A 26750-nucleotide genomic window follows, 5' to 3' on the forward strand; every position below is an offset into this window, starting at 1 on the left:
GTCCCCAGAGAGAGGACCTGGGTTATATTCCCGGTCTAGGCGTGTAATCTTCCCTCATGAAGTCATGTATCGATTGGTTATTTATAATCCTGTTCATTTCTTCATTTATATTGATTATATTAAATAATAATCACATTGCGAGTCTCTGGTTAATAGAAGAAGAAGAAGCATAAGAAGAAGCAGAAGAGGAAGACGAACATTAAGCAGGATAGGAGTTTTGAAACCTCAGGATGTTTGGCGAGATCCCGGTGGATCTTGTCTTTCGTTCTCCAAGATAATTGCAAACCGAAAACAATCACGGTTTTAATTCACTGCTGACAAAACAAAACTACGACGTCCTGCACTCATCTGAGGCCCGAAAGGCGACAATGGGGGCATGAACGGGCGATGTATGTTTGCCTCATGTCGGAATTGAAAGGTGCCGAACAGAAAGCACACACCGGCACAATTAGTGTCCCTGCGCTAGTTTTGTTGTCAGAACGCCGAATGGTAAGTCCAAGGAACCGAGAAACAAAAGGAGATTGAAACACCGGCACAATCAAAGATACTGCACATTTAATGTGTAAACGCCATTATGTACATACACCCCGATAACACTATGATGTACAAACACCCACATAACACCATGATGTACAAACACCTCCATAACACCATGATGTACAAACACCTCCATAACACAATGATGTACAAACACCTCCATAACACCATGATGTACAAACACCTCCATAACACTATGTACAAACACCTCCATAACACCATGTACAAACACCTCCATAACACTATGTACAAACACCCCCAAAACACCATGATGCACAAACACCTGCATAGCACCATGTACAAACATCCCCATAACACCATGATGTGCAAACATCCCCATAACACCATGATGTGCAAACACCACCATAACACCATGATGTGCAAACATCCCCATAACATCATGATGTGCAAACACCACCATAACACCATGATGTGCAAACACCACCATAACACCATGATGTGCAAACACCACCATAACACCATGATGTGCAAACACCACCATAACACCATGATGTGCAAACACCACCATAACACCATGATGTGCAAACACCAGCATAACACCATGATGTGCAAACACCACCATAACACCATGATGTGCAAACACCACCATAACACCATGATGTGCAAACACCACCATAACACCATGATGTGCAAACACCACCATAACACCATGATGTGCAAATACCACCATAACACCATGATGTGCAAACACCCCCATAACACCAAGATGTGCAAACGTCCCCATAACACCATCATGTGCAAACACCACCATAACACAATGATGTGCAAACACCCCCATAACACCATGTACAAACACCCCCATAACACCGTGATGTACAAACACCTCCATAACACAATGATGTACAAACACCTCCATAACACCATGATGTACAAACACCTCCATAACACCATGATGTACAAACACCTCCATAACACCATGTACAAACACCCCCATAACACCATGATGTACAAACACCTGCATAGCACCATGTACAAACATCCCCATAACACCATGATGTGCAAACATCCCCATAACACGATGATGTGCAAACACCACCATAACACCATGATGTGCAAACACCACCATAACACCATGTACAAACACCCCCATAACATCATGATGTACAAACACCTCCATAACACAATGATGTACAAACACCTCCATAACACCATGATGTACAAACACCTCTATAGCACCATGATGTACAAACACCTCCATAACACCATGTACAAACACCTCCATAACACCATGATGTGCAAACACCTCCATAACACCATGATGTACAAACACCTCCATAACACTATGTACAAACACCCCCATAACACCATGATGTACAAACACCTCCATAACACCATGATGTACAAACACCTCCATAACACTATGTACAAACACCCCCATAACACCATGATGTACAAACACCTGCATAGCACCGTGTACAAACATCCCCATAACACCATGATGTGCAAACACCCCCATAACACCATGATGTGCAAACACCACCATAACACCATGATGTACAAACACCTCCATAACACCATGATGTGCAAACACCTCCATAACACCATGATGTGCAAACACCTCCATAACACCATGAAGGAATAAAATTGAAATAAAAGATCAAGGAATAAAAATGATACTTGATGGAAATATCTGAAAGGAGTTGAGGACAAGGGGATCACAGGAAGAGATCCAGAAAGAAGTGAGGAAGGAAGAACAGGTAGAGGTGGAAAAGTAAGAGGGGAGGAGGACTAAGAGTCCGAGAAGGAACTAAGAGTAAGAGTACTAGAAGAGTACTCGTACAAGAACATGGAAGAGAAAGAGCAAGATGGGAGGGAGTAGGGGTAAGAGGGGAGGAAGTAAGGGTAAGAGGGAAGGAAGTATGGGTAAGAAGGGAGGGAGTAGGGGTAAGAGGGGAGGGAGTAGAGGTAAGATTGGAGGAAGTAGGAGTAAGATTGGAGAAAGTAGGAGTAAGATGGGAGGGAGTAGGAGTAACATGTGAGGAAGTAGGAGTAAGATGGGAGGAAGTAGGAGTAAGATTGGAGGAAGTAGGAGTAAGACTGGAGGAAGTAGGAGTAAGATGGGAGGGAGTAGGAGTAACATGGGAGGGATTAGGGGTAAGATGGGAGGGAGTAGGAGTAAGATGGGAGGGAGTAGGAGTAAGATGGGAGGGAGTAGGAGTAAGATGAGAGGAAGTAGGAGTAAGATGGGAGGGAGTAGAAGTAAGATGGGAGGAAGTAGGGGTAAGATGGGAGGGAGTAGGAGTAAGATGGGAGGGATTAGGGGTAAGATGGGAGGAAGTAGGAGTGAGATGGGAGGGAGTAGGAGTAAGATGGGAGGAAGTAGGAGTAAAATAGGAGGGAGTAGGAGGAGTAAGATGGGAGGAAGTAGGAGTAAAATGGGAGGGAGTAGGAGGAGTAAGATGGGAGAAAGTGGGAGTAAAATGGGAGGGAGTAGGAGTAAGATGGGAGGGATTAGGAGTGAGATGGGAGGGAGTAGGAGTAACATGGGAGGGATTACGGGTAAGATGGGAGGAAGTCGGAGTAAGATGGGAGGGAGTTGGAGTAAGATGGGAGGGATTAGGGGTAAGAGGGGAGGGAGTAGAGGTAAGATGGGAGAGAGTAGGGGTAAGATGGGAGATAGTAGGAGTAAGATGGGAGAGAGTAGGGGTAAGATGGGAGGAAGTAGGAGTAAGATGGGAGGAAGTAGAAGTAAGATGGGAGGAAGTAGGAGTAAGATGGGAGGAAGTAGGAGTAAGATGGGAGGAAGTAGGAGTAAGATGGGAGGGAGTCGGAGTAACATGGGAGGGAGTAGGAGTAACATGGGAGGGATTAGGGGTAAGATGGGAGGAAGTCGGAGTAAGATGGGAGGGATTAGGGGTAAGATGGGAGGGATTAGGAGGAGTAAGATGGGAGGGATTGGAGTAGGTTGGGAAATAAGAGGAGGAGAAAGATGGGAAGAAGGAAGAATAAGAGGCAGAGGAGAAAGAAAAAGAGGTGTTTTTCTTTAAGAGGAGTTGAATGAGGGGCGGGGGTCTAGTGGGTAAGAGGGGGAGGCCGGGTGTGGGTCAAGTATATCTCAAAATCATAGAAAAAACAGGGTTTGCCCAATCACTACAAACTTTTGAATATGTTTTGGTAGTCCACATGTTAAGTTCATGCTACCACCCTCCCCCTTAAGGGGTGGGGTTGGGGGCAAGATAACTTACGATTTTCTCCTGTACACGCAGCCACAATGCAAGTGATTTACTGACCCCTGTTGCGAACATGGGGGATTATTAGCCAGTGCACATAATATATCTGTCCCACCTCCACAACCCCTCCTATTTGTCCCACCTCCTGTCCCACCTCCACAACCCACCGTCTCCCCAGGCTTCTCCCGAAGGGACAAATTGTGAGGCCATTTCTCCTTCTTTTTATTTTTTTAATCGGAGAATGCCCTTTCAAAAACAAGCTCTCGAATCACCATGCAAAATACTGTACATGGAAATGTGTTATTACACTGGACAAGTTAAAAAAAGAAGAAGATAATATATATTCTTGATCAGAAACAAAATTCTATTCAAGACTTCAAAACAATCAACTAAAATTAAGATGTCAATCATGAGGATGAAATGGAACATTAAAATCAAAACGAACCACGCGCCTGAAGAATGTCCATGTTGGTAACCTTCAAAAACATTGATTAACAAGCGTTACGCCTAGGTCCCCCGTCGGTGAAGTGATGTGAGTTGACAAAGTGGAAGACACAGAAAACATGCTATGATATGATATTTCGCTCACAAGGTTCAGACATACATGGAGGCGGCCATCTTGGATTTTCAATCTTTTGATTTCAATTTTCAATCCACCCAATTTTCAATAGCGTTCTTCCTTATGCCGAGATACACCCACACACCAGATTAGAAGTTGGTACTTCGCTTATTTTTTAAGATATGCAGGTTACAAGGTTCAGACATACATGGCATCAGACATACATGGCGGCGGCCATCTTGGATTTTGACGTGGGTTGCACCCACACACCAAATTCGAATGCGGTCCTTCGCTTACGCACGCACGCACGCACGCCCGCTGCACGCAAGCACACACGCCCGCACGGACGGACGGACGGAGGGGAAAGCCATAGTCCCCCTTTCGCTCCGCTGAGCGATGGGGGACAATTAATGGCAACACAGACAGATCCAAGAACAAGAAAGACCCCATTAGTTGGAGCTTTTGAGTTGTGGAAACCCCACAGGCCACAGCACACAATGTGAAGGATTTCTAAAAATTGTGTCCTCCCAGAGAATATTCCAAAAAAAAGAATATTCCAATTCCTATCAGGAATTCGCCTTCTTCCCTGAATCAGTAGAGCATTGGAATCAAATTACACCAGATCGAGTCCCAGATCTTCAAATCAAATTTCCCACCAGAAACTCGGTCCTGTACGTGGCCCTTTTGACAATTCAGAAATGGATGCACATTCTGAACTCCAAGTCCGAGGCCAAACAGTCTCATCCCTCATCTCTCGACCATTCCGACACCACGGGGGGCACCCGACATTAGTCACTAAGCTTTATGCCAATGGCATCCGGGGTCGCCTCGTCTCCTGGCTGGTGGCTTTCCTGCCCGCTCAAAAGGAATGGATGCCCACAACCCAAAATTATTTTCATTGCCATAACCTTGAAGGCCGGTGCCCCCAAGGCAGTATCCTGGGATTATCCTATTCCTGGATTACGAAAACGACCTTTCTGCCTTTCTGGAAACCCCACTATATCACTTTGGGAAATGACTCAACTGTCCCTCACTCACACCAGTGACAGGCAACATGGAGCACATATTGGAAAAGAAACATGATGCCAGTCAATCACCTGGTATCCATTGTTAGTAATTTGCACAAATTTATTCTTGCGTCTTCGCGATGACCACACGACAAACCTTTAAATATAATTTTCGATAAATCTATAAAGTACATTGAAGGTGGACCCTCTAGGATTCTGCAGAGTGCACGCGGTCCACCATAAACCCCCTTCTGGTGAAACTACCTAAACCCAGTATCACTGCTCACCTCCACTCAGTCGTTCCTCTTCCCCCAAACCCCCCCAGTATATGGAACCAACTTCCACATTCTCCTCAATCTCATTCTTTTCTCCAAGTCTCCAAGTTTACCATCATCTCAGATCATCCCCCATCCAGAACCATGATATTTTGTACCCCATTAACCCTCCCCACACCTTCCTCTTTCCAAATTTCCAGTTTCCCCTCCCTGGGAATGTGCTTCTGCATCCCTTTTGTCCACCACGTGCATCTTCCCCTACTCATCTTTATTCCCCACATCCTTTATTTGTCCAAGCCTCCCTCTATATTGTCCCAAATCCCTGCTGTTAGTGTGTTTTCCCTTCTATTTCTACTGTTCCTTTTGTTCTGTTATGCCCCGATCCATTCTATATTCCAGCCCTTCCACGAGCCTCGACTTTGCATGCAAACAAAGAAATCTCTCAAAGAGGTGTCACAATTATAGCTCCTCGGACTTTCAATCTGAATTCTTTCCTGGGCTGGTCGGATCCCTAATTTGGCCTCATTGGAATTCTTCCTAAAGTTAGGTCATTCCTTGGCTATTCTCAGCTCTCTCTCAGCTCCTAACAGTGCACAGCAAACGAATCTGCATCACTCAAGAAAAGCTCTGCTCTAAGGGCTGGCACCGCTAAATATTATCCCGCATCCTGAGGGACAGTACAATCCAGGACTCTGAGGGTAATTGGTGTCAATCAACTGTAAGCTGAGTTACACAAAGTGCTCCTCTTCCATGCAGCCAAATTGGTGGCCTAGCTGTCTGGCCACCTTTGCCCCATCAATCCTTCATCAATCACGAGTCCCATCGAGTCCTGTGTGCTCAACCAGCAACCCATAGCTCATTACTCTCCCCAAATCTAAGCTAATGGCCCCAAACCTACTCCTTTGTTCCCCTATTTCCTGCAGTGAGGAATTGCCTCGCTGAGTCTGTCCGGTCACGTTCTATCCACCGCTCCATTTAGATGGCGAACATCGCACGTCTCCTGCTGTCCCACATTTTGACTCGATATTCTCCTCTTCTTCATTTTGACTCGGTCCACGTTTACATTATTTGTTGCCTTTTTCTGCACATCACAATATGGCCTCAGGAGAACGATATCTCTCTCTTGAAATTTTGCTTACAGCATGGTAAATTAATCTGTTTGGGGTAAAAGTGGTGATTGATGAAACTTTACAATTACTCAATCAAAAATGATTACTTTTTTTTTTTAATACTTCTGAAAATGGTAAGAAAGAACTTTATTGTTTACATTGCATGAAATAAGACCGAAGAAAACAGCTCGTCAATAATCTCATCATTCAAAGAGGTTTTTGTAAAAAAGAGGCAAACTGCACTGAAACTTCTCTCCACCTCTACCGAAGTTGGAGGTATCGTCTTCACAGCATTGAATACCTTCTACAATGAATTTGGACATTCCTTGGTGCTTAACAAGATGGCCACTTCTGTCTTTAATTAAACACATCAATATTTACTGGGGTGAAGCTTCCAAATCCAGTGCTTTTTTGGGTTTTCCTCCTTTCTTCTTTTCTGATATCACAGGATCCAGTTCCTTTGCCTTGTTCAATTTCGTCGATGGTTCTGTCTCACCAACTTCCTTCACCTCCTTCTCATTACCATGGTTTTGGAAGCGGCAAATGTAAATGTCTTTGGCTGTCTCGGCAATTTCATTCCGAGATGGACGTGGGAGCACAGAGTCACCGTCCGAGAGTGGGCCGGATGTGCGAGTACTTGGGTCCTCCAGATAGGATAACAAGACAGCAGGATTTGCATTTCTTCTTTCCTTAAGACTCTGATCTACAGACAGATACAAGTTGTGCCCTCTCATTCTCTCCTGTTCATTTAACTTCTTCAGCAAAAACTAAGATTTTTTTTCAGCCTTTGTTACCATGTATAATACGCACCCGAATTTATTACAATGTATAATACGCACCCGAATTTATTACAATGTATAATACGCACCCTAATTTTTTACAATGCATAACACGCACCCTAATTTATTACAATAATACGCACCCTAATTTATTACAATGTATAATACGCACCCGAATTTATTACAATATATAATACGCACCCTAATTTTTTACAATGCATAATACGCACCCTAATTTATTACAATGTATAATACGCACTCTAATTTATTACAATGCATAATACGCACCCAAATTTATTACAATGTATAATACGAACCCTAATTTATTACAATGTATAATAAGCACCCTAATTTATTACAATGTATAATACGCACCCTAATTTATTACAATGTATAATACGCACCCTAATTTATTACAATGTATAATACGCACCCTAATTTATTACAATGTATAATACGCAAAAGAGAAGTGTGATGTAATGGGGGTGAGTTGCTTGAAGGATGAAGTGGGACAAATCGTTGTGGACACAGAGGGAATTAAAGGAAGATGGAAAAGATATATGGAAATGCTGTTGAATACAGAGAATGAATGGGATGGCAACATAGAGAGTAACCTAGTTTTTGGACCGGCAGAGAAGATAACCGAGAACGAAGTTGAGGAAGCAATAAAAGCAATGAAGTGTAGAAAAGCGGGAGGGCCGACGGGAGTTGTGGGAGATATGTTGAAGGCAGCAGGAAGTTGGGGTGTGAAGAGAATGACAGAGATCTGTAATCTGGTGGTGAAAGAAGGCCGCATTCCAGTAGATTGGGAACTGAGTACCCTCGTCCCTCTATACAAGGGGAAAGGTGACCCACTGGAGTGTGGCTCGTACCGAGCGATAAAGTTATTGGAGCATGGAATGAAGGTATTGGAAAGGGTGTTGGAGAGGATAAGGAAGAAGGTGAAGATCGACGAAATGCAGTTTGGATTTATGCCAGGAAGACGAACGATAGACGCGCTCTTTATTGTGAAGCAGTTGCAGGAGAAGTACATGGAGAAGAGGCAGAAGTTGTTTCTTGGGTTTGTTGATCTGGAGAAAGCATTCGATAGGGTTCCACGCGAAGTATTGACATGGACATTGAGGAAGTTAGAAGTGGAGGAATGGTTGATCAGAGTAGTGATGGCAATGTACAAAAGAGCACGCACAGCTGCAAGGACGAAGGATGGGAACAGTGGTAAGTTTGAGATGAAGGTGGGAGTGCATCAGGGGTCGGTACGAAGTCCACTACTATTTGTAGCTGTGATGGAGGTGCTGGCTCAGAACGTAAAGGAGGGTTTACCATGGGAGTTGTTGTATGCAGATGATCTGGTGTTGATTGCGGAAAGTATGGATGGACTGAAGGAAAAGATGAACAAGTGGAAGGAATGTATGGAGACAAAAGGTCTGAAGGTGAATATCGGAAAGACGAAGGTGATGGCAAGTGGTAAAGCATGTGGTGAGGTGGAAAGAACTGGGAAGTGGCCGTGTGCTGTGTGCAGGAAGGGTGTCGAAGTGAACTCCATTCAATGTACAATGTGCGCTGAGTGGGTTCATCAAAAATGTAGTGGTCTGAGAGGGTCATTAACCAGTGTGGCAGCTACATTCAAATGTAAGGTGTGCACAGAGGGAGCTGCAGATGGAGGAAATGTTGAGTTGGATCTTGGAGACGGCGTGAAGCTGGAAGGTGTGAAAACATTTTGTTACCTCCGAGACATGCTGAATGGAGAAGGTGGATCAGACTCGGCAACGGTTGCTAGAGTGAGATGTGCATGGAAGAAGTTTCGGGAACTGAGTGGAGTGCTGATGAGGAGGGGAGTGTCGTTGAAGCTGAAGGGAAAGGCGTATGCTGCATGTGTGAGATGTGTTATGATTTATGGGAGCGAGACATGGGTCATGAATGTAGAGCAGCAATGAAGGCTGGAAAGGCTGGAAATGCAAATGGGTCGGTGGATGCGCGGAGTATCGTTGAGAGAGAGGAAGACAAATGATGAATTGCGAAAGATGGGAATAGAGCCTGTGATTGATGCTGTGAAGAGGAACAGGTTGAGATGGTTTGGTCATGTGTTGAGGAAGGATGAAAGTGACTGGTTGAGAAGAGTGATGGAAATGAATGTAGAAGGAAGTAGAGAACGGGGAAGACAGAGAAAGACTTGGCTAAAGATGGTGGAAGAAGAAATGCGGGCAAGGGAGTTAACAAGGGGAGATGCAGAAAATAGGGCAAAATGGAGCAGATTGTGAAGGGGACCGCAAGGCTAACCCCCGCTCCAGCAGGGAAAATGGCCTTAAAATGCATGTTGTTGTTGTTTGTTGTTGTATAATACGCACCCTAATTTATTACAATGTATAATACGCACCCTAATTTATTACAATGTATAATACGCACCCTAATTTATTACAATGTATAATACGCACCCTAATTTATTACAATGTATAATACGCACCCTAATTTATTACAATGTATAATACGCACCCTAATTTATTACAATGTATAATACGCACCCTAATCTATAACAATGTATAATACGTACCCTAATTTATTACAATGTACAATATGCACCATAATTTGTTACCATGTATAATACACACCCTAATTTGTTACAATGTATAATACGCACCATAATTTTTTTTTGTTTTTTGTATACAGAATCGAGGCTCATGTCAGAGTTAACACATTGAACATGAAAACATGCACAGACACATAAAACATACAATGAAGGGAGCGGGAGACAAGAGGGGGAGGCAGAGGGAAGCACACAAGCACAACAGTAGAAAACAGGGACGTCGGTAGATCTGTGGAAGGGGGAGGGCTGGGGAAGAGGTAGGGGTACATGGTATAAGGCAAATGAACACAACTAGGAATTTCACCACTAGTAAATTCAGGAAAGAAGTTGGGGATTTAAAGCGGCTTTAACAGGGGTAGAAAGGATCAAGGTTTTGGATGGGGGAAGACAAGAGATGGTGGTGAACAGCTGTTTTAAAGACCTGGAGGGAGGAGAGGGATTTAAGAGAGTGTGGGATTGAAAGGAGGAGGGAGGAGAGGGATTGAAGAGAGTGTGGGAGATTGTTCCAGAGGCGAGAGAAAAGAGGAATGAAAGAGTGAAGGTGAGCAGAGAGTCTTGATTTTGGCAGTTTCACCAGAAGAGGGTTGGTGGCAGATGTTGTGCGTCCTGCAGGAATATTTGGGGGGGCAGAGCACAGACAGAGCAGAGAGAGCAAGGCCGGAGAGGAGTCGGTAGAATGCAGAAAAACCACCAACCTGCCTGCGGTGAGAGTGAAAGGCCCTCACAATCAGCTTCATCGCGAGAGATACCAATGATTCTGAATGCTTTGGTTTCAACCACGAGAGGTTGAGCTAGGTGTGAGGCAGGAGCACCAGCCCAGAGGGGAGAGCAGTATTCCATTGAGCAGCGGATGAAAACTTTGTATGTGGTGAGGAGCTCAGAAGTGGCCAGAAAGGACTTTGCACAACGGAGGATACACAGACGGTGACTGGCTTTGGAGGACAGCTTGGAAATGTGGTTTTCCCAGGAAAGATCATGGCAGATAGTGAGACCCAAAAGCTTGAGTGACAGAACTAAGATGATTGTTCAGAAAGTAGAGGGGAGGGTTGTTCAGACGGTCTTTTCAGAGAGACAAAGTGAGAGTGTGAGATTTGTCAGGATTGAAAGACATGTTCCACTTGTTTGACCAGTTTGTGATGTTATCCAGGTCTGCAGAGAGTGAAGAGGCTGCTGCCTGCCGATCTGAGGATCTGAGAGTGGCAGGGAGTGGAGTCATCAGCAAAGAGATAGAGAGGATTTTCCAGAGAGTCGGATAGATCATTAATGAAGACCAGAAAAAGCACAGGATCCAGAACACTGCCTTGAGGAACTCTTGCCTGAACAGGAAGGGGAGATGAGAGAATTCCATTCAGGGCCACATGTTGACTGCGACCGGAGAGGATGTCCGCAATCCATGCGTTGAGATTTCCATGGATTTCCATATTTTGGGTCTTTGGTGTCTTCAGGTGCTTTTGGGTCTTAAGGGTCTTTTGGTTCCTCTGGGTCTTTAAGGGTAATTGGGGTATTTTGGTTATCTGGGGTATTTAAGGGTCTTTAGGGTGTTTTGGGTCTTCACGGTGTTTTGGGTCTTCAGGGCCATTTAGGTCTTTGGGATCTTTTGCGTCTTCAGGGCCATTTGGGTCTTCGGGGTCTTTTGGATCTTCTGGGCCTTTGGGATGTTAAGGGTCTTTGGGGTATTTCAGGTCTTCAGGGTATTTTGGGTCTTCACATGCTTTTGGGTCTTCAGGGTCATTTGGTTCCTCTGAGTCTTTAAGAATATTTTGGGTCTTCGGGGTGTTTTGGGTCTTCAAGGTCTTTTGGGTGTTGGTGTATTTTTGGCCTTCAGGGTGTTTTGGGTCTTCGGGGTCTTTTGTGTCTTCAGGGCCATTTGCATCTTCAGGGTCTTTTGGATCCTCTTGGCCTTTAAGGGTATTTTGGATCTTTGGGGTGTTTTGGGTCTTCGTGGTCTTTAATGGTATTTGTGGTATTCAGGGTGTTTAAGGGTCTTTGTGGTCTTCAGGGTTTTTGGGGTCTTCAGGGTGCTTTGGATCTTCGGGGTCTTTCCGGTCTTTTGGGTGTTTTGAGTCTTCGGGGTATTTTGGGTCTTCGGGGCCTTTTGGGTCTTCAGGGGCTTTTGGGTCTTCAGGGTGTTTTGAGTCTTCGAGGTATTTTGGGTGTTTGGGGTATTTTGGGTCTTCGGGGTCATTTGGGTCTTTTGGATCCTCTGGGCCTTTAAGGGTATTTTGGGTTTTTGGGGTGTTTTGGGTCTTCGGGGTCTTCAGGGTCTTTGTGGTCTTCGGGGTTTTTGTGGACTTCAGGGTGTTTTGGGTCTTTGGGGTATTTGTGGTCTTTTTGTGTCTTCAGGGTGTTTTGGGTCTTCACGGTCTTTTGGGTCTTCGGGATGTTTTGTGTCTTCGGGGTGTTTTGTGTCTTCGGGACCTTTGTGAGCTTTCAGGGTCGTTAAGGGTCTTTGTGGTCTTCAGGGTCTTTTGGGTCTTTCGGTTGTTTTGGGTCTTTGGGGTGTTTTGGATCTTCACGGTGTTTTGGGTTTTCGGGGTCTTTCGGATCTTCAGGGTGTTTTGGGTCTTCGAGGTATTTTGGGTCTTTGGGGTCCTGTGGGTCTTCGGGGGCAATTTGGGTCTTTTGGATCATCGGGGCCTTTAAGGGTGTTTGGGTCTTCGGGGTGTTTTGCGTCTTCGGGGCCTTTGTGGGCTTCGGGGTCTTTAAGGGTCTTTGTGGTCTTCAGGGTGTTTTGGGTCTTCAGGGTCTTTTGGGTCTTTCGGTTGTTTTGGGTCTTCGGGGTGTTTTGGGTCTTTGGGGTGTTTTGCGTCTTCAGGGTGTTTTGGGTCTTTGGGGTGTTTTGGGTCTTTGGGGTGTTTTGGGTCTTTGGGGTGTTTTGGGTCTTTGGGGTGTTTTGGGTCTTTGGGGTGTTTTGGGTCTTTGGGGTGTTTTGGGTCTTCGGGGTCCTGTGGGTCTTCGGGGGAAATTTGGGTATTTTGGATCCTCAGGGCCTTTAAGGGTTTTTGGGTCTTTGGGGTGTTTTGGGGTCTTCAGGGGTCTAGGTGGTCTTAAGGGTCTTGAGGGATTTATAGGGTCGTCAAAAGTCTGAGGGGTCACAGCAGTGTAAACGTAATTAAGAGTGCACGGACTGTGTTTTGGGTGTTAATGTATTTGAAGAAGAAGACCTTTTGGTGGCAAATAAACAAACAAACAAACAAACATAACCATATACGCTTGCTCTATTATAATAAGATTCAGCAAATGACGTTAGACAGTTTGTTCACGCAAAAAGGTGTCAAATTGAAATGCCACGTATTACAAAAGTTATGGTAATTTGGTGCTGAAATTATCGGGCATTTAATCATTTTTCATCATTTTCTCAACACTTGATTAGCTAATGATTAAGCCTGGTGATGGCTTAACGGTTATATCAAGGTTGCTGGGTTAAAATCTCAGGGTCTTGAGTTTGAGTCCCTGTCGTACCGTTAAAATAACACCAGGTGGGTTGACTCAGCCCGTCATCCTTCCGACTTCGGCAAAATTATTACTGTGCCAGCTTACTGGAAACGGGGGGGCACTGCATCAGCGGCACAGCCACACTCACAGCAATGATGTAACCAGCAGCCATAGGCTGCATACGAAATAACAACTATTGATTAAATTTGAAACAACAATTAACTCATTAATCATAACCATGCCCCAATTGTGCTGTCCGCTGCGCAAATGTCCCAACCCACAGCGCTGTCTATCCATCCCTTGTCCACACTCTGGTTTATTTTTGTCCTGGTACCTCAACCCCTGTCATTGAGCTTTTTAATGAGCCTTGAAGCAAATAAAAAAAAATAAAACAAATCATTATTTATGAAGTTATCAAGACTCATGAAAGTAGAGAACAACAGCGAGGTGCAGGTAAACAGACTTAAAAACAGAAGAGTGAGGAATTGGCTCAGTGGGTGCATTAAATCCCTGCAGCGGAAATGGGAGCTGCCAGGGTTGGTACTGGGCAGCAGACTTGCAATCCTGCTGGGTAGAGGTCAAGAGGTCAAAAGCAACAGACTGAGGAATACAGTTGCACAGGCAAGATAAGAGAGGGAATAAAGCAGCGGAGCTGATTATTAAAGTTGGACTCGGGAAGGGAAACAATTAAGGGAAGGCTTTATTGCTGATCCTCTAGTTCTGAAGGCATTGCTACATGGAGCGTAGTGAATAGGAGCCCCCTAACGTGAAAGTCCGTGCGTATGTGTTGTAAATGAAGGGAGATTCCACAACAGCTGATGTAATGTGTGCACATATGTACGCAAGGTCGGGGATTCATGATTAGTTAGAAGTGCCGCATACGTTGTCCAATCCACTTCACCCCACTTCCCCCTGTTTATTATTTGTCATGGGTCCACGAACCCGAAAAGTTCAGTTTCACTGCGCCAGGATTGATGTGGGCCTATTTTGGGCCTGCATGCCTTCCTCATCAACGTTTGGCAGTTTCTTCCTATCCATACACTGTATCTTTCCCTAGGGGTAAGACGATGAGGAATTATTCTAGTTTCTCACCCACACTGCATCACTCTGGAACAGTATACCTGCATCCTGCTTTCCCATCAATCCCAACCTACCTCTATTCAAAAGGAATGTCAATAGATTTCTCCTTTCTGTCTAATATCTTCACTTTCCTTTGTACAAGCCTGGTGTTGGCTCAGCAGTTTAGGTGCCGGCTTGGGATCCTAGGATCCTGGGTTCAGAATCCCGGTCGATCGCTGAATTAACGCCAGGGGGGTTGACTCAGCCTGTCATCCTTCCGAGGTCGGCTAATTGAGTACCAGTTCACTGGTAATTCCCTGTGTGTCGCAAGAGGTGACTAACGGGGTTGGCGGCACAAAGGGCATCTGGCCATAAAACATTGCTTCAAAAAGAGGACCACGGTGCTCGAAAAAGGCCAAACCCTGCTCTGTGGGGAAAATGGCCTCTAAAGGTGGTTCATCTTCACTTTCCTTTGTGAAGCTGCCACCTCGAGTGGCCTAGCTTAAAGGCTTTGTAGTGGGAGATATTTCATAAAAACATCTTACGACTGTATAATTCACCAAATGTCCCTCTGTCCGTTCGAAGGTACCCCAAAAACGGCTGAACCGATTGCAACGATAATTTGGGTGGGTAATTCTGGGACCCCTGGGCCATATTGTTTTTCCAATTTTCCAGTTTTTCCAAACACGATGGAATAATATTTACCGATATGAACAGCGGTTCTTTTGTTGAAATTCTACAAATACTGTTTATTCTACGTACCAGGAGAGAGTAGATCGACTCCTGACGAACTCTTCCTATATAAACGTGCGGCTCCGAAGTAACACGGCAGCGTGTGCAAAGCGACTGAGAAACAGGTGTAGCGGCCGCTTCCGTGTTGCAGATTCGGCGCGCACTCTTCACGCATAAACGTGCGACTGAGAAAGACGTGTAGCGGCCGCTTCCGTTTTGCAGAATTCAATCTTTTTTTCAAAATGGGCGCCATGTACTGTTTAGATTTTGATGATTTACGTGTGATATGATTCAACAGATGTTTATATGAATCGTTTAAAATAAAAAAAGCCTTCAATTTCTGATATTTTGCCTTTTTATTTGGGTCTCCCAATTGAAGCCACGCCCATAGGGCGGGTACCGTTGCTTGTAACAATAAATGCGAAGACACCCGCTGTGCCACGGCCAAGCTCCAGCAGGTTGCTTTCAATTCCTTTGCCTCTCCATCAATCCTGGCCATCCCTTAGTTTGTGGAGATCTCTGGCCATTGTGGGGAGGTATTTCACCATCATCGTTATATAGTGTTGTTTGTCATCTTTGCTTGAGGCTTTGTCGGCCTTTTGTGCCTCGCACTTCCTTTGAAATTTATTGTGTAATATTGTGTTTATTCCTTGCTCTGTGTAATTTTTCAGTTGTAAGTACCAGTGTGGGGATGTCGTCTTGTCATGCCATTGGCAGAAAGAACCTATGAGGCAGCGTGGACAATTAGATGGGGCGATAAAACCCGTCGATGTGAATGGCCTTCCTCTACGGTCCAATTCGCCAATCATCGTTCGGTTATTCGAGGGTGAAACTCCCATGGATACGGGCGCGGTGTTGCACTTCACCTGAAGACGTGACAACACTCTCCGAGAACATGTAGACTGTAGAGGGATTGCATTGCAATAACTGTGATGTGCAGTACAATTACAACCATTGCCGATAAATGGTCTGACGGTCTTGTTTCCACATCTAATCATTCACACTGGAGTCAAATCACCATGGTTAATTACAAAAACATTCTCCAACCTACCTGGGTGCACACACCTAATATAAAGGCAATGCCTGTGGATCTGTATGTGTGTTCCTTATCGAATCGAAAATTCCTGGACCAATCTGCACCAAGTTTTGTGTGTGATCCTGAGTCCCCCTGGCCATACCAAATAACATGACGTGACCCCCTGAAGGTGCAGAAGCCGGAAAGGTTACTTTACTTCCACGCTGGGCCGATAAAGCTTGCCCATTAAAAGTTGAGCCTGAATGAAAACGACTCAATTTAAACAAACTATGACTGGAGATTAGCACATAGCCTGGCCTGTAAAGGGGGATGGATATTGACCTGAGTAAACAAATACAGCTGGACGAAAGGTCTCATGCTCAAGTTGCAAGGGGTTATTGACCTGAGTAAACAAATACAGCTGGACTAAAGGTCTCACGCTCAGGTTGCAACACCATATGCACAGGCCCTTCAGAAAGTATTCACACCCCTTAACCTTTTCACATTTTATTGTGTTACAGCCTGAATTTAAAATGGATTAAATTGAGTTTTTTTGTCAGTGACATACACAAAATACCCCATAATGTCAAAGTGGAATTATATTTCTATAAATTCTCCAGATGACTGGAGATGAGAGGTGGGTGTACCATTTCGATCCTGAGAGTAAGAGACGGTCAATGGAGTACCGCCATAACGGATCGCCAGCCCCGACCTGGCTCCAGCAGATTTTCATCTCTTCCCCAAACTTAAGGAATACCATCGTGGAGAGGATTTTTCTTCCGACGATGATAAACTAGCATAACTAGCTTCACTACAAGCTCAGATTGGAAAATGGTAATGAGCTGCTATTTAAGAGCAACGTCACAGAGCTAAAACACCGGGATGTCCATGAGTTTACGGTGATCACGACTGTGTTTGGGTCATAGGGGAAGACCCCCAAATTATTGCATACAAAGCCAAAAGGTAACAGGTGTAAACAACCAAGTTGACTTCAAAATTCCCTTTTGCTGACCTGTTAGTAGTGAGTCCATGATGTTTCAGATGTAAATGCCATTTCATGATCATTCTCTCCACCATCACTTTCAACGCCTATGCCCAGTTGAGCATTTAAGGCCGTTAACCTGAATCCAGGCAGGCTGTGAACTTTGAACATTCAACTCTGTTTCACACATCGCTAATGAACTTTTAAGTCATGGTTCTTGGTTACCCAAGTCGAAGCGACTAAAATAGCAATTCTAGAGAATTGAGATGAAAAAGAAGGAAAGAAAATCAGTTCCTTAACACTGAATAAACGAGACAGTTCATAGAACATAATACCACATACAGTGTTCAAGTTTATAATTCAATTTAAATAAAATAATGATTGTAAAGGTAGTATGAAAAAATCATTCCGAAAGTTTACCGCCGTTGACACCTTGTCAATTACACCGCCTTATTTAACACGTTAGGATTCGTTCTTTGTGCCTGTTGTTTGTGTCCTTTATGGCGTCCTTCGAAACAGCAATTACCTCGACCACCAAAGGTGAATGGAGGTTAAGTTTTCATGCCTGCATGTCTGTTTGTGTGTCTGTCTGTGTCTGTCAGTCTGTCTGTCTGTGTCTGTCTGTCTGTGTCTGTCTGTGTCTGTCTGTGTCTGTCTGTGTCTGTCTGTGTCTGTCTGTGTCTGTCTGTGTCTGTCTGTGTCTGTCTCTTTTCTGTCTGTGTCTGTCTGTCTCTTTTCTGTCTGTGTCTGTCTGTCTGCCTGTCTCTTTTCTGTCTGTGTCTGTCTGTCTGCCTGTCTCTTTTCTGTCTGTGTCTGTCTGTCTGCCTGTCTCTTTTCTGTCTGTGTCTGTCTGTCTCTTTTCTGTCTGTGTCTGTCTGTCTCTCTTTTCTGTCTGTCTCTTTTCTGTCTGTGTCTGTCTGTCTGTCTCTTTTCTGTCTGTGTCTGTCTGTCTGTTTTCTGTCTGTCTGTTTTCTGTCTGTCTGTTTGTCTGTTTGACAGCCAGAGACAGACAGAAGTGAACCTCGTGCTAAACCATGCTTTTCACTCCGCATGCTCAGGATAATAAATACAAGGCTCGTGTATCTATCTATAATTCCAGTAATCTCTGTTTGTACGTTTGTCTGTGACCGCTGTTTCTCGACAACCACGGGTCCGATATACTTTTAACTTGCCAGGTATATTGCTGGGGACCCGAGGATGTGCCTTTTCAAGGTTTCATATTAATCGGACAATTACTTACCGAGCTATGTCCAAAAAACGATTCAACCAATCAGAGAGCAGCGAACTATCGCGTGTGCCGAACGTGGCGGACACACTCTGCCTCGGATGGCACATTTGAGAGCGTATTCATTTATTTCACGTTTGCAAACTATGTTGGCGTTAAACTATGTTTTAAAACTAATAAAAACGAATTTGCGATTCATTCGCTTTCCTGCGCGTTTGTGCACGCGATGGCGATTTCTTTACCAAACTCCGGAAGCCGTTCGCTTTGGACCAAACCATTTCATGTAAATAGAGGGGGGGGATTGTCACCGTACTCGCAAGCGGTTCGCTTTGGACCAAACCATTGCATGTAAATAGAGGGGGGGATATACTTTTAGATATATATATAGTACGGGCATGCCCTAGTACAGATAATTACAGTCAAGTGAAAAAGTAAGTACACCCCATGTAAAGTTTTGACTTTTTCAACATATTTCAACATACAGCTATTTGATCTTCATTTCAACAATATTGATAGATAAAGGTGATATAATATAACAAATATCATGAAACATTTACATTTTGTAGTCCATTGTATAATTTAAATAAACATAAATGCAAATTTCGCATGTGGAAAATTTTCGCATGTACACACCTACATTTATCACCACTTCACAGACCTAAAATTAGAATCAGGTGCACCAGCTCAGGTGCAAATGATTAGAACATCGTGAGAGAGGATCTTGGAGGAACCTGTCCTATTTAAACCTCAGACATTTAGTTTGGTTTGCTCTTTGTTGTTGAAGTGTGCGGCGTCACCATGCCAAGATCAAAAGAGCTCTCTGAGGCCTTCAGAAAGAAGATTATAGATGCCTACGAGTCTGGGAAGGGATTTATAAAGATCAAACAAACAATTTGAAATCAATCATTCGACTGTCTGGAAGATCATCTACAAGTGGAGAAGATTTCAAACAACTGCCAACTTGTTCAGGCCAGACCGCCCCAGCAAGTTCAGCCCGAGAGCAGACCGCAAGATGCTGAAAGAAGTCTCTAAGAACCCCAGAATGTCATCACGGGACCTACAGGTAGCTTTTGCCACTGTTGTCAAAGTGCACGACTCTACCATTAGAAAGAGGCTGCACAAATTTGATCTACTTGGGAAGTGTGCCAGGAAGAAACCTTTGCTGTCCAGAAAGAACATCAGGGCAAGACTAAAGTTTGCCAATGAACACCTAGGCAAAGACCAGCACTTCTGGAACAATGTGCTCTGGACAGATGAGTCAAAGGCAGAGCTATTTGGCCACAGTACCAGAAGACATGTTTGGCGAAAACCAAAGACAGCATTTGACCACAAGAACCTGATACCAACTGCAAAGCATGGTGGTGGAAATATTATGGTTTGGGGCAGCTAAGCTGCATCAGGGCCTGGGCACCTCACCATCATAGAATCCACTATGAATTCTTCATTGTACCAGAGGGTGCTTGAGGATAATGTGTGGCCATTGGTCGGAAGTTGACGCTCAACCGAAGGTGGACCTTGCAACATGACAATGACCCTAAACATAGCAGTAAATCCACCAAGGAATTGCTGAAAAGAAAGAAATGGAGGGTTCTGGAATGGCCAAGTCAAAGCCCGGATCTAAATCCCATCGAGATGTTGTGGGGGGATTTGAAACGAGCTGTGCATGCAAGAAACCCCTCAAACATCGCACAGCTGAAAGAATTCTGCATGGAGGAGTGGGCAAAAATTTCTCCCAGTCGATGTCAGAGACTGGTAGACAGTTATAAGAAACGCCTACTCGAGGTCGTTTCTGCCAAAGGGGGTAATACCACCTATTGGAGCCAAGGGTGTACTTACTTTTTCCACATGCGAAATTTGCATTTATGTTTATTTAAATGATACAATGGACTACAAAATGTAAATGTTTCATGATATTTGCTATATTATATCACCTTTATCTATCAATATTGTTGAAATGAAGATCAAATAGCTGTATGTTGAAATATGTTGAAAAAGTCAAAACTTTACATGGGGTGTACTTACTTTTTCACGTGACTATCTCCAAATCATCGCCATTCTGGATGAGCGAAACCGAGGAAAAATACGCCACGAGTTATCTCCACAATGGGCCTTCGATTGCCTGCACATCGTACCTTGCGGAGCAGGTCGGCATGGTTCTGCACCAGTTCTGTGTACTTCTCCTTGAGTTTGTTGTAACGCTGTTCGTTTGCTTGCGCTCGCTCTGTAAGGAACAGACCCACTCTGTTCATGAACATCTTTTGACCAAATCTTTAACAACAGTTTTCACTTGCATTCAGTAGGGAAACCAAAGTATGATGGAAATTTAAGGGAGGGACCTCAAGAAGGGTCATACTTTCGATCTCGGTGAGGCTTTGGTGCGTTCGTTCCTCATCCTCTCGTTGCCTTTGTAGTTCCTCCATTTCCGCCCGTACAAACTCGGCTTCCTCGACTGCTTGACGCCGCAGATGAACCTGCTCAGCCAGATCAGCTTCCAGCTCGCCCAATCTTGCGCGAAGCAAGGCCATGCCACGCTCGGCCTGCAATCCACATCGCCAACTCACAGCAAGAAACCCGGCGGTAACTGCCACCTAATCGCCGGCTTTCTGCATCAAAGCCCCTAATTCTTTTATAATGGTGCCAACAGGGCAAGGCCACCTTCAAACCAATGGTTCTTGACTCCCCCTGGGGTACTGCGATATTGAGGAAATTCACAAAGGCAAAAAGTTGACGTTAAGCATTTAAAAAAGGGCATGGATATAGTTGTTCCACTGGAACTTGAAACTATTTTACCTGCTTTCATAGAGTTGCTCTGGAGTAGACTACATTGAAGCTGATCAATATTTCTTTCTCCAAAATGGTCGCCATTCATCCTCGGCAAGCGACATTTACCCCTCGTCACAGGTTTCCAGCAAATCGATTAGAGAGGCACATGAGGGAGACGCAACATCCCGAAGATACTTTGCCCTCTCACTTCCTTGCACCGTTATCTCCCCCTCTGTTATTATAACCATTTATTTTGCAAGGAAGTGCACAAAAAAGTAGGGCGAACGCACTGCCCACTAATGCACACTTTTATGAACTTGGCATGTCAGCCGATGGTGATTTAGAATTTAGATGTCTCAGGAATCCCATCATGAAATGTTTGGATACACCCAATTCCTTGAAGTGTGGCAGTACCTTAGACACGCTTTTACCCAGGCAGACAGCAACATTCATCTTTCGACAATTTATCCTTTTTTTCTTCTTTTTTTGGGGGGGATACCAAGTCTCTTATTTGTGAACTAGGTGGCAACAATATGCAGTACGACGAATCTTTTGCGAGGGAAGTGCAGGAAAATCAGATTATTCATGAGCTTTGTTTTCGTGGGAGTCACTAATGAGGTTGGTCACACTTCACACCCTTGAAATCGCTCTCTTGCGAGCGATTTAAGAAAAACTAAATTAATCGTTTCAAGCAAACGAACATTCTCCATTATATGTTGGTTAAACTACAATGAGCCATCGCCGAACGCTCTTGATAATCATCAGTGGCATCGGAACGACATTAGTCCCGTCATTTTAAGCACAGTCGTCGCCCATCACCATTACTGGCATCACTACGTAGCCATCGCTTGTTATTCCAGGACAATATTCTTCCGCCAAAATGTTTCCATTTCCACCACTCCCTCCACATGCAGCCAAAAAAAATGGGAATTAGTCCAAATTGGGACAAAGGTTCATTTTAAACTTGGTGTTTAATCCAATCTAGTTGCTTCTCTGACTCACCTCAAGCCGACAGGTATCAAGCTCTTCTTTCAGGCTGCTCAGCTCACGAGCAAACTTCTCCCTGGGTAGTGGGTGAGCATCGCAGGTAAGAATGCAAACAAATGAAACGATGACTTTGCTGAAACTCCAACAAATTAATCATCAGGGACCACCAGTGTTCCACAAAACAAACTCATGGAAGGTGTCAAGTGGTACATCACATACATATCATTTTAGACGTAATATAATACCTGGTGTACGAGCATTATACTCTTTCTCGCACAATAATTTGTAATAGTTTTGAAAAGGACTTTCAATCCACAGGGTTAGAAATGCAGGGCCCATTACAACTGGTAAAGCATGTACACCTGCTGACTTCACAATGGAGAGTTTCTGCTGCTGCAAAGGAAGCTGTCACTTTTCACTTTAACTGCAGATCCAATCCCAAAGTTCGAATCAATGCAAGTACAAGGCCATTCCATGGACACCGTGAGCAGCACTAACAAGCCCGGGCATCCAATCGACTTGCGAACCCAATTGTGGGTATTTGGCAAAGGTGTAAAAAAAGGAAGAAGAGGTTTAGAGTACCAAATAGACGGTGAAATAAGATAGGTTGATATCCCCAGAGGATATAAGCTCCAAAGAGAAAGAAAGTTTCCAAAAGGTGAAGAAAGCACACAGACAGAGTTAACGGGTGGTGCTGGGGACTCTTTCATGTGAACAGATTTTGTGGAAATTGTGAAAGAAAAATATTCCAAATAAAATATTCCAAATAAAACCTGTAGCTCTCAGCTTCTTGCCAATGTATCCATTTCCAAAAGGTACAATCTGACTGGGGAGCATTTGCAGGGAAAAAATAAAATGAAAGAAAAAAATATTATTGCAGTGAAACTTCTCCATGTAAGCAACAATTAAAAAACAATTTATTTGAGTGCAGAGAGGTGACACATTCGACGTGTGTGTGTGTATGTGTGTGTGTGTGTGTGAGCGTGTGTGTGTGTGTGTGTGTGTGTGTGTGTGTGAAAACACATGGTATAACATAAGTCTGGAACCATCGGGCAAAATAAGTGATTCATGATTTTTTTTTTCATGATATTTTTTCGTTTCTTGCAGATGTCCATGATGTCACTGAGTAAGGAAGAACGCATCCAGGTAATCCTGCTCTTAGGAAATCGGAGTCATAGGGAGGTCGCTGAGGAATTCAACAGATTGCATCCGAACCGCACGCCGATTACACACAGCTGTCGGCAAACTGGTAGCAAACTGGGATCCATACGAGATAAACCACACAGTGGACCTCCGGGGACATCCAGCGACTACCACACAACTACCACCATCCCCTCTCATTTCACGAAAAGCCCCAAAAGGTCTCTTCGGCGGTTGTCCGCTGAGACAGGAGTGTCGAAAAGCAGTATCCACCGCATTCTTCAAGCACACAAATGGCATCCTTATAAAACTTCAAATCCTGCCGAAATTTAGCGAAGATGATACGGACCGACGGATGGAATTTTGAGAATGGGCTACGGAACAATGTGCTCAAAATTAAGATTTCCCATCCACCATTCTGTTCAGGGATGAGGCTGAATTTTACGCAAAAGGTGAGGTGGAAGCGACAGAACACCCACTACTGGTCGCAAGACAACCCTCACTGGTTTACACTGCTTCAAAAGAACAAGGTGCCGCTCATGTGATGGTGTGGTGTAGCATTTGGAAAAGACAGCATCATAGACCCCTTCTTTTTTGATGACACAGTCAAATGAGATGCCGACTTAAGTATGCTCAACAAGGAAGCATTCCACAGTGTAGTGAACGCAGATGGGGATTTCCCAACATGGTTCGAGCAGGATGGCGCTCCTGCCCATTACAGAATCGGTGTAAGAGAGTGGCTGAACCGGAAATTTCCTGGTCATTGGTTAGGATGTCGAGGGCCTGTGGAGTGGCCGGCGAGGAGCCTCGACCTGAGCCTATTGGATTTTTATCTCTGGGGTCACTTGAAGGTGTTGGTCTACATGGAAACAAACAAAATCAGAGTGCTGCACATTTGCGAGAGTGCATCAGCGACGCGTGTAACACCATCACTCATGACACAATTTGCCATGTGACTGCTGACTGGATACATCGTCTGCATTTTTGTATCAATCATAATGGTGGACACATTGAACACATTCTGTGAATAGAAGCCGTTTTCATCAATTTGCTCTGTGGCTCCAGTCTTATGGGACATGCTGTGTGTATGTATGTATGTATATATATATACAGACTTGGCATTTAATATGGAATATTTTTTTTGTAGGGGTGAACTTACTTTTCAAGATGTCTTAGAACCAAAAGTTCATTGGAATTATGTTGAAATTATTCTAGATTTTGTTAACGTGACCTTTAAAAGAAACAAAAACCACATTTGACATTTTGAAACAAATAAATTGATCCTTGAAAGTGATGTAAACTGATATCAAACTCAATTCATGGACAGTACTGTGTTAAACTTCTGTACGTTTTCCAGAAGTATCTCTTTATTTTGCACATTAGCCAAAAAATATTTTAACAAAAACAAAAGTTAAATTATGACTGGGATTACGGACAGTAAAATTACAGTTCAGTACCTCGTGTAACCCCCACGAGCATTCAGGAGAGCACGTACACGTTGAGGCATGCTGTTCACGAGATTTGCCAAGGTTTGGACAGGAATCGCTTGCCATGCAGTGACAATAGCCTGCTGCAATTCACGCACAGAGGTCGGCTGCTGGTCCAAGTGGTTTATTTGACGTGTTAATTCTGCCCACAAGTTCTCTATTGGATTCATATCCGGGGACATGGCAGGCCACTGCATGTGCTCTACACCACGGTCAGCAAGAAAGTGTTGGATCATGCGAGCACGATGAGGCCGTGCATTGTCATCTTGGAAGACAAAGTTTCCTCGAAAGGCTGCACGAGCAAATGGAAGCAATGTTTCTTCCAGAATGGCCCTGTACTTGAACTGATTCAGGTTTCCATTCAAAACAACCAGGTCAGTTTTGCCCCTTGCATGAAAAGCAGCCCAAACGGTCACCCCACCACCTCCAGCTTGGACTCTAGGCACTATACAATATTCGTTGTAGGCTTCATGCACTTGTCTGCGCACTCGGACGCGGCCATCTTGATGATAGACCAGAAATCTAGACTCGTCACTGAAGATCACGTGATTCCAGTGTCCTGGCTCCCATTGACGGTGCTCTCTGGCCCACTGCAATCGGCGCTGGCGGTGTTGTCTGGTCAGACGTGGCTTTCTCAGGGGACGCCTGGCACGATAGCCTGCTTGAACCATTTGTTGGTTGACTCGCCTTCTGGATACAGGCACATTTGTCAGTTGCTGCCACTCAGCCCTAAGCCGATTAGCTGACTTGGTACGGCCATTGCGGACTAACCGGTGCAGCTGGCGATCATCCCTCCTTGTGGTTCTGCGGGGACGTCCTGGCCTCGGTATTGGAGTAGGGCCACCCCTCTGAGCATTTCGTTTCAGGATCTTTGACACCTGACCTTGAGTGATGCCATACTGCCGAGCAATAGCACGCTGTTTCATGCCGTAATTTCGTAAAGCCACCACTCCATAACAAACAGCATTGTCGAGTTGACGGACCATCTCCAGAGGAAGCGGCAATAACTTTTGGAGACGTGCAGCAGTTGTTTTCCACTAATACAGAACGCAACAACCCTTGTATACCCGACTGTGAAGCCAATCGTCAAATGCACCTGTCCGTACATTTTGCCACGCCACCTGTGATATAATCCTGTTGTTGACTTCTTGCTGCGACAGACAATCAGTGACATGGTTCTTTTAACAAATAAATCACCAAAGTGTAAAAGAACTCACCAGATTGATATACTGAGTTAAGAAAGTAAACCCAAGTCAAGAAAAAAAATATATTCCATATTAAATGCCAAGTCTGTATATATATATATATATATATATATATATATATATATATATATATATATATATATATATATATATATATATATATATATATATATATACATACATACATACATACATACATATACGTAGTACATACATATATAACTAAAAACACTACAATTTAACTACTAACAGCATCTACAAACAAGAACTCAATGAAAAAGGAAAAAGACATTTGAAGAAACGAAACCACTTTATAAAAGAGTAATTTTGTCAATTGTGGAAAATATACATTCTGATTAATTACTGAAATGGCACAAATTAAGGTTCAGTGAATGAATAATTTAACTAGATGGTATTCATAGAATACTTACCCGGCGCTGTCAACATGGTGCGAGCCAACTCTTGTGTTTTTTAAAGTTTTTTTCTCTTTGATCCAATATGGCTGCCAGACCGCGTGAGCGATGACATTATAAATTTATATTCTCCAATATAATTGTTGCCTAGATCATGCTCAATAAATTTCAAACTTATCAGAAGTGTTGTCCCTGTCGAATTGTGACGTCATAATTACGGCACCAATGACGTCATCTTTAAAAAACATATTCCCCATATGGAGTTCTTT

General features: G+C 44.0%; 1 protein-coding gene across 4 annotated transcripts in view; it reads right to left on the reverse strand.

Annotated features, from left to right (window-relative positions):
* The window catches only part of LOC137439215 (huntingtin-interacting protein 1), a 425088-nt gene that overhangs the window by 220080 nt on the left and 178258 nt on the right, over window positions 1–26750 (reverse strand). For all 4 annotated transcript variants that reach the window (XM_078768130.1, XM_078768129.1, XM_078768132.1 and 1 more), the window contains exons 13-15: window positions 22252–22312; window positions 20840–21023; window positions 20619–20707 (exon numbers count right to left, since the gene is read on the reverse strand). In XM_078768130.1, coding sequence (XP_078624256.1) covers window positions 20619–20707; window positions 20840–21023; window positions 22252–22312 — 334 coding nt within the window. The remainder of the gene's footprint in view (window positions 1–20618; window positions 20708–20839; window positions 21024–22251; window positions 22313–26750) is intronic.

Source organism: Myxine glutinosa, chromosome 14 (assembly GCF_964187855.1).
Source record: "Myxine glutinosa chromosome 14, kmMyxGlut1.1, whole genome shotgun sequence".
NCBI classification, from domain to species: domain Eukaryota; kingdom Metazoa; phylum Chordata; class Myxini; order Myxiniformes; family Myxinidae; genus Myxine; species Myxine glutinosa.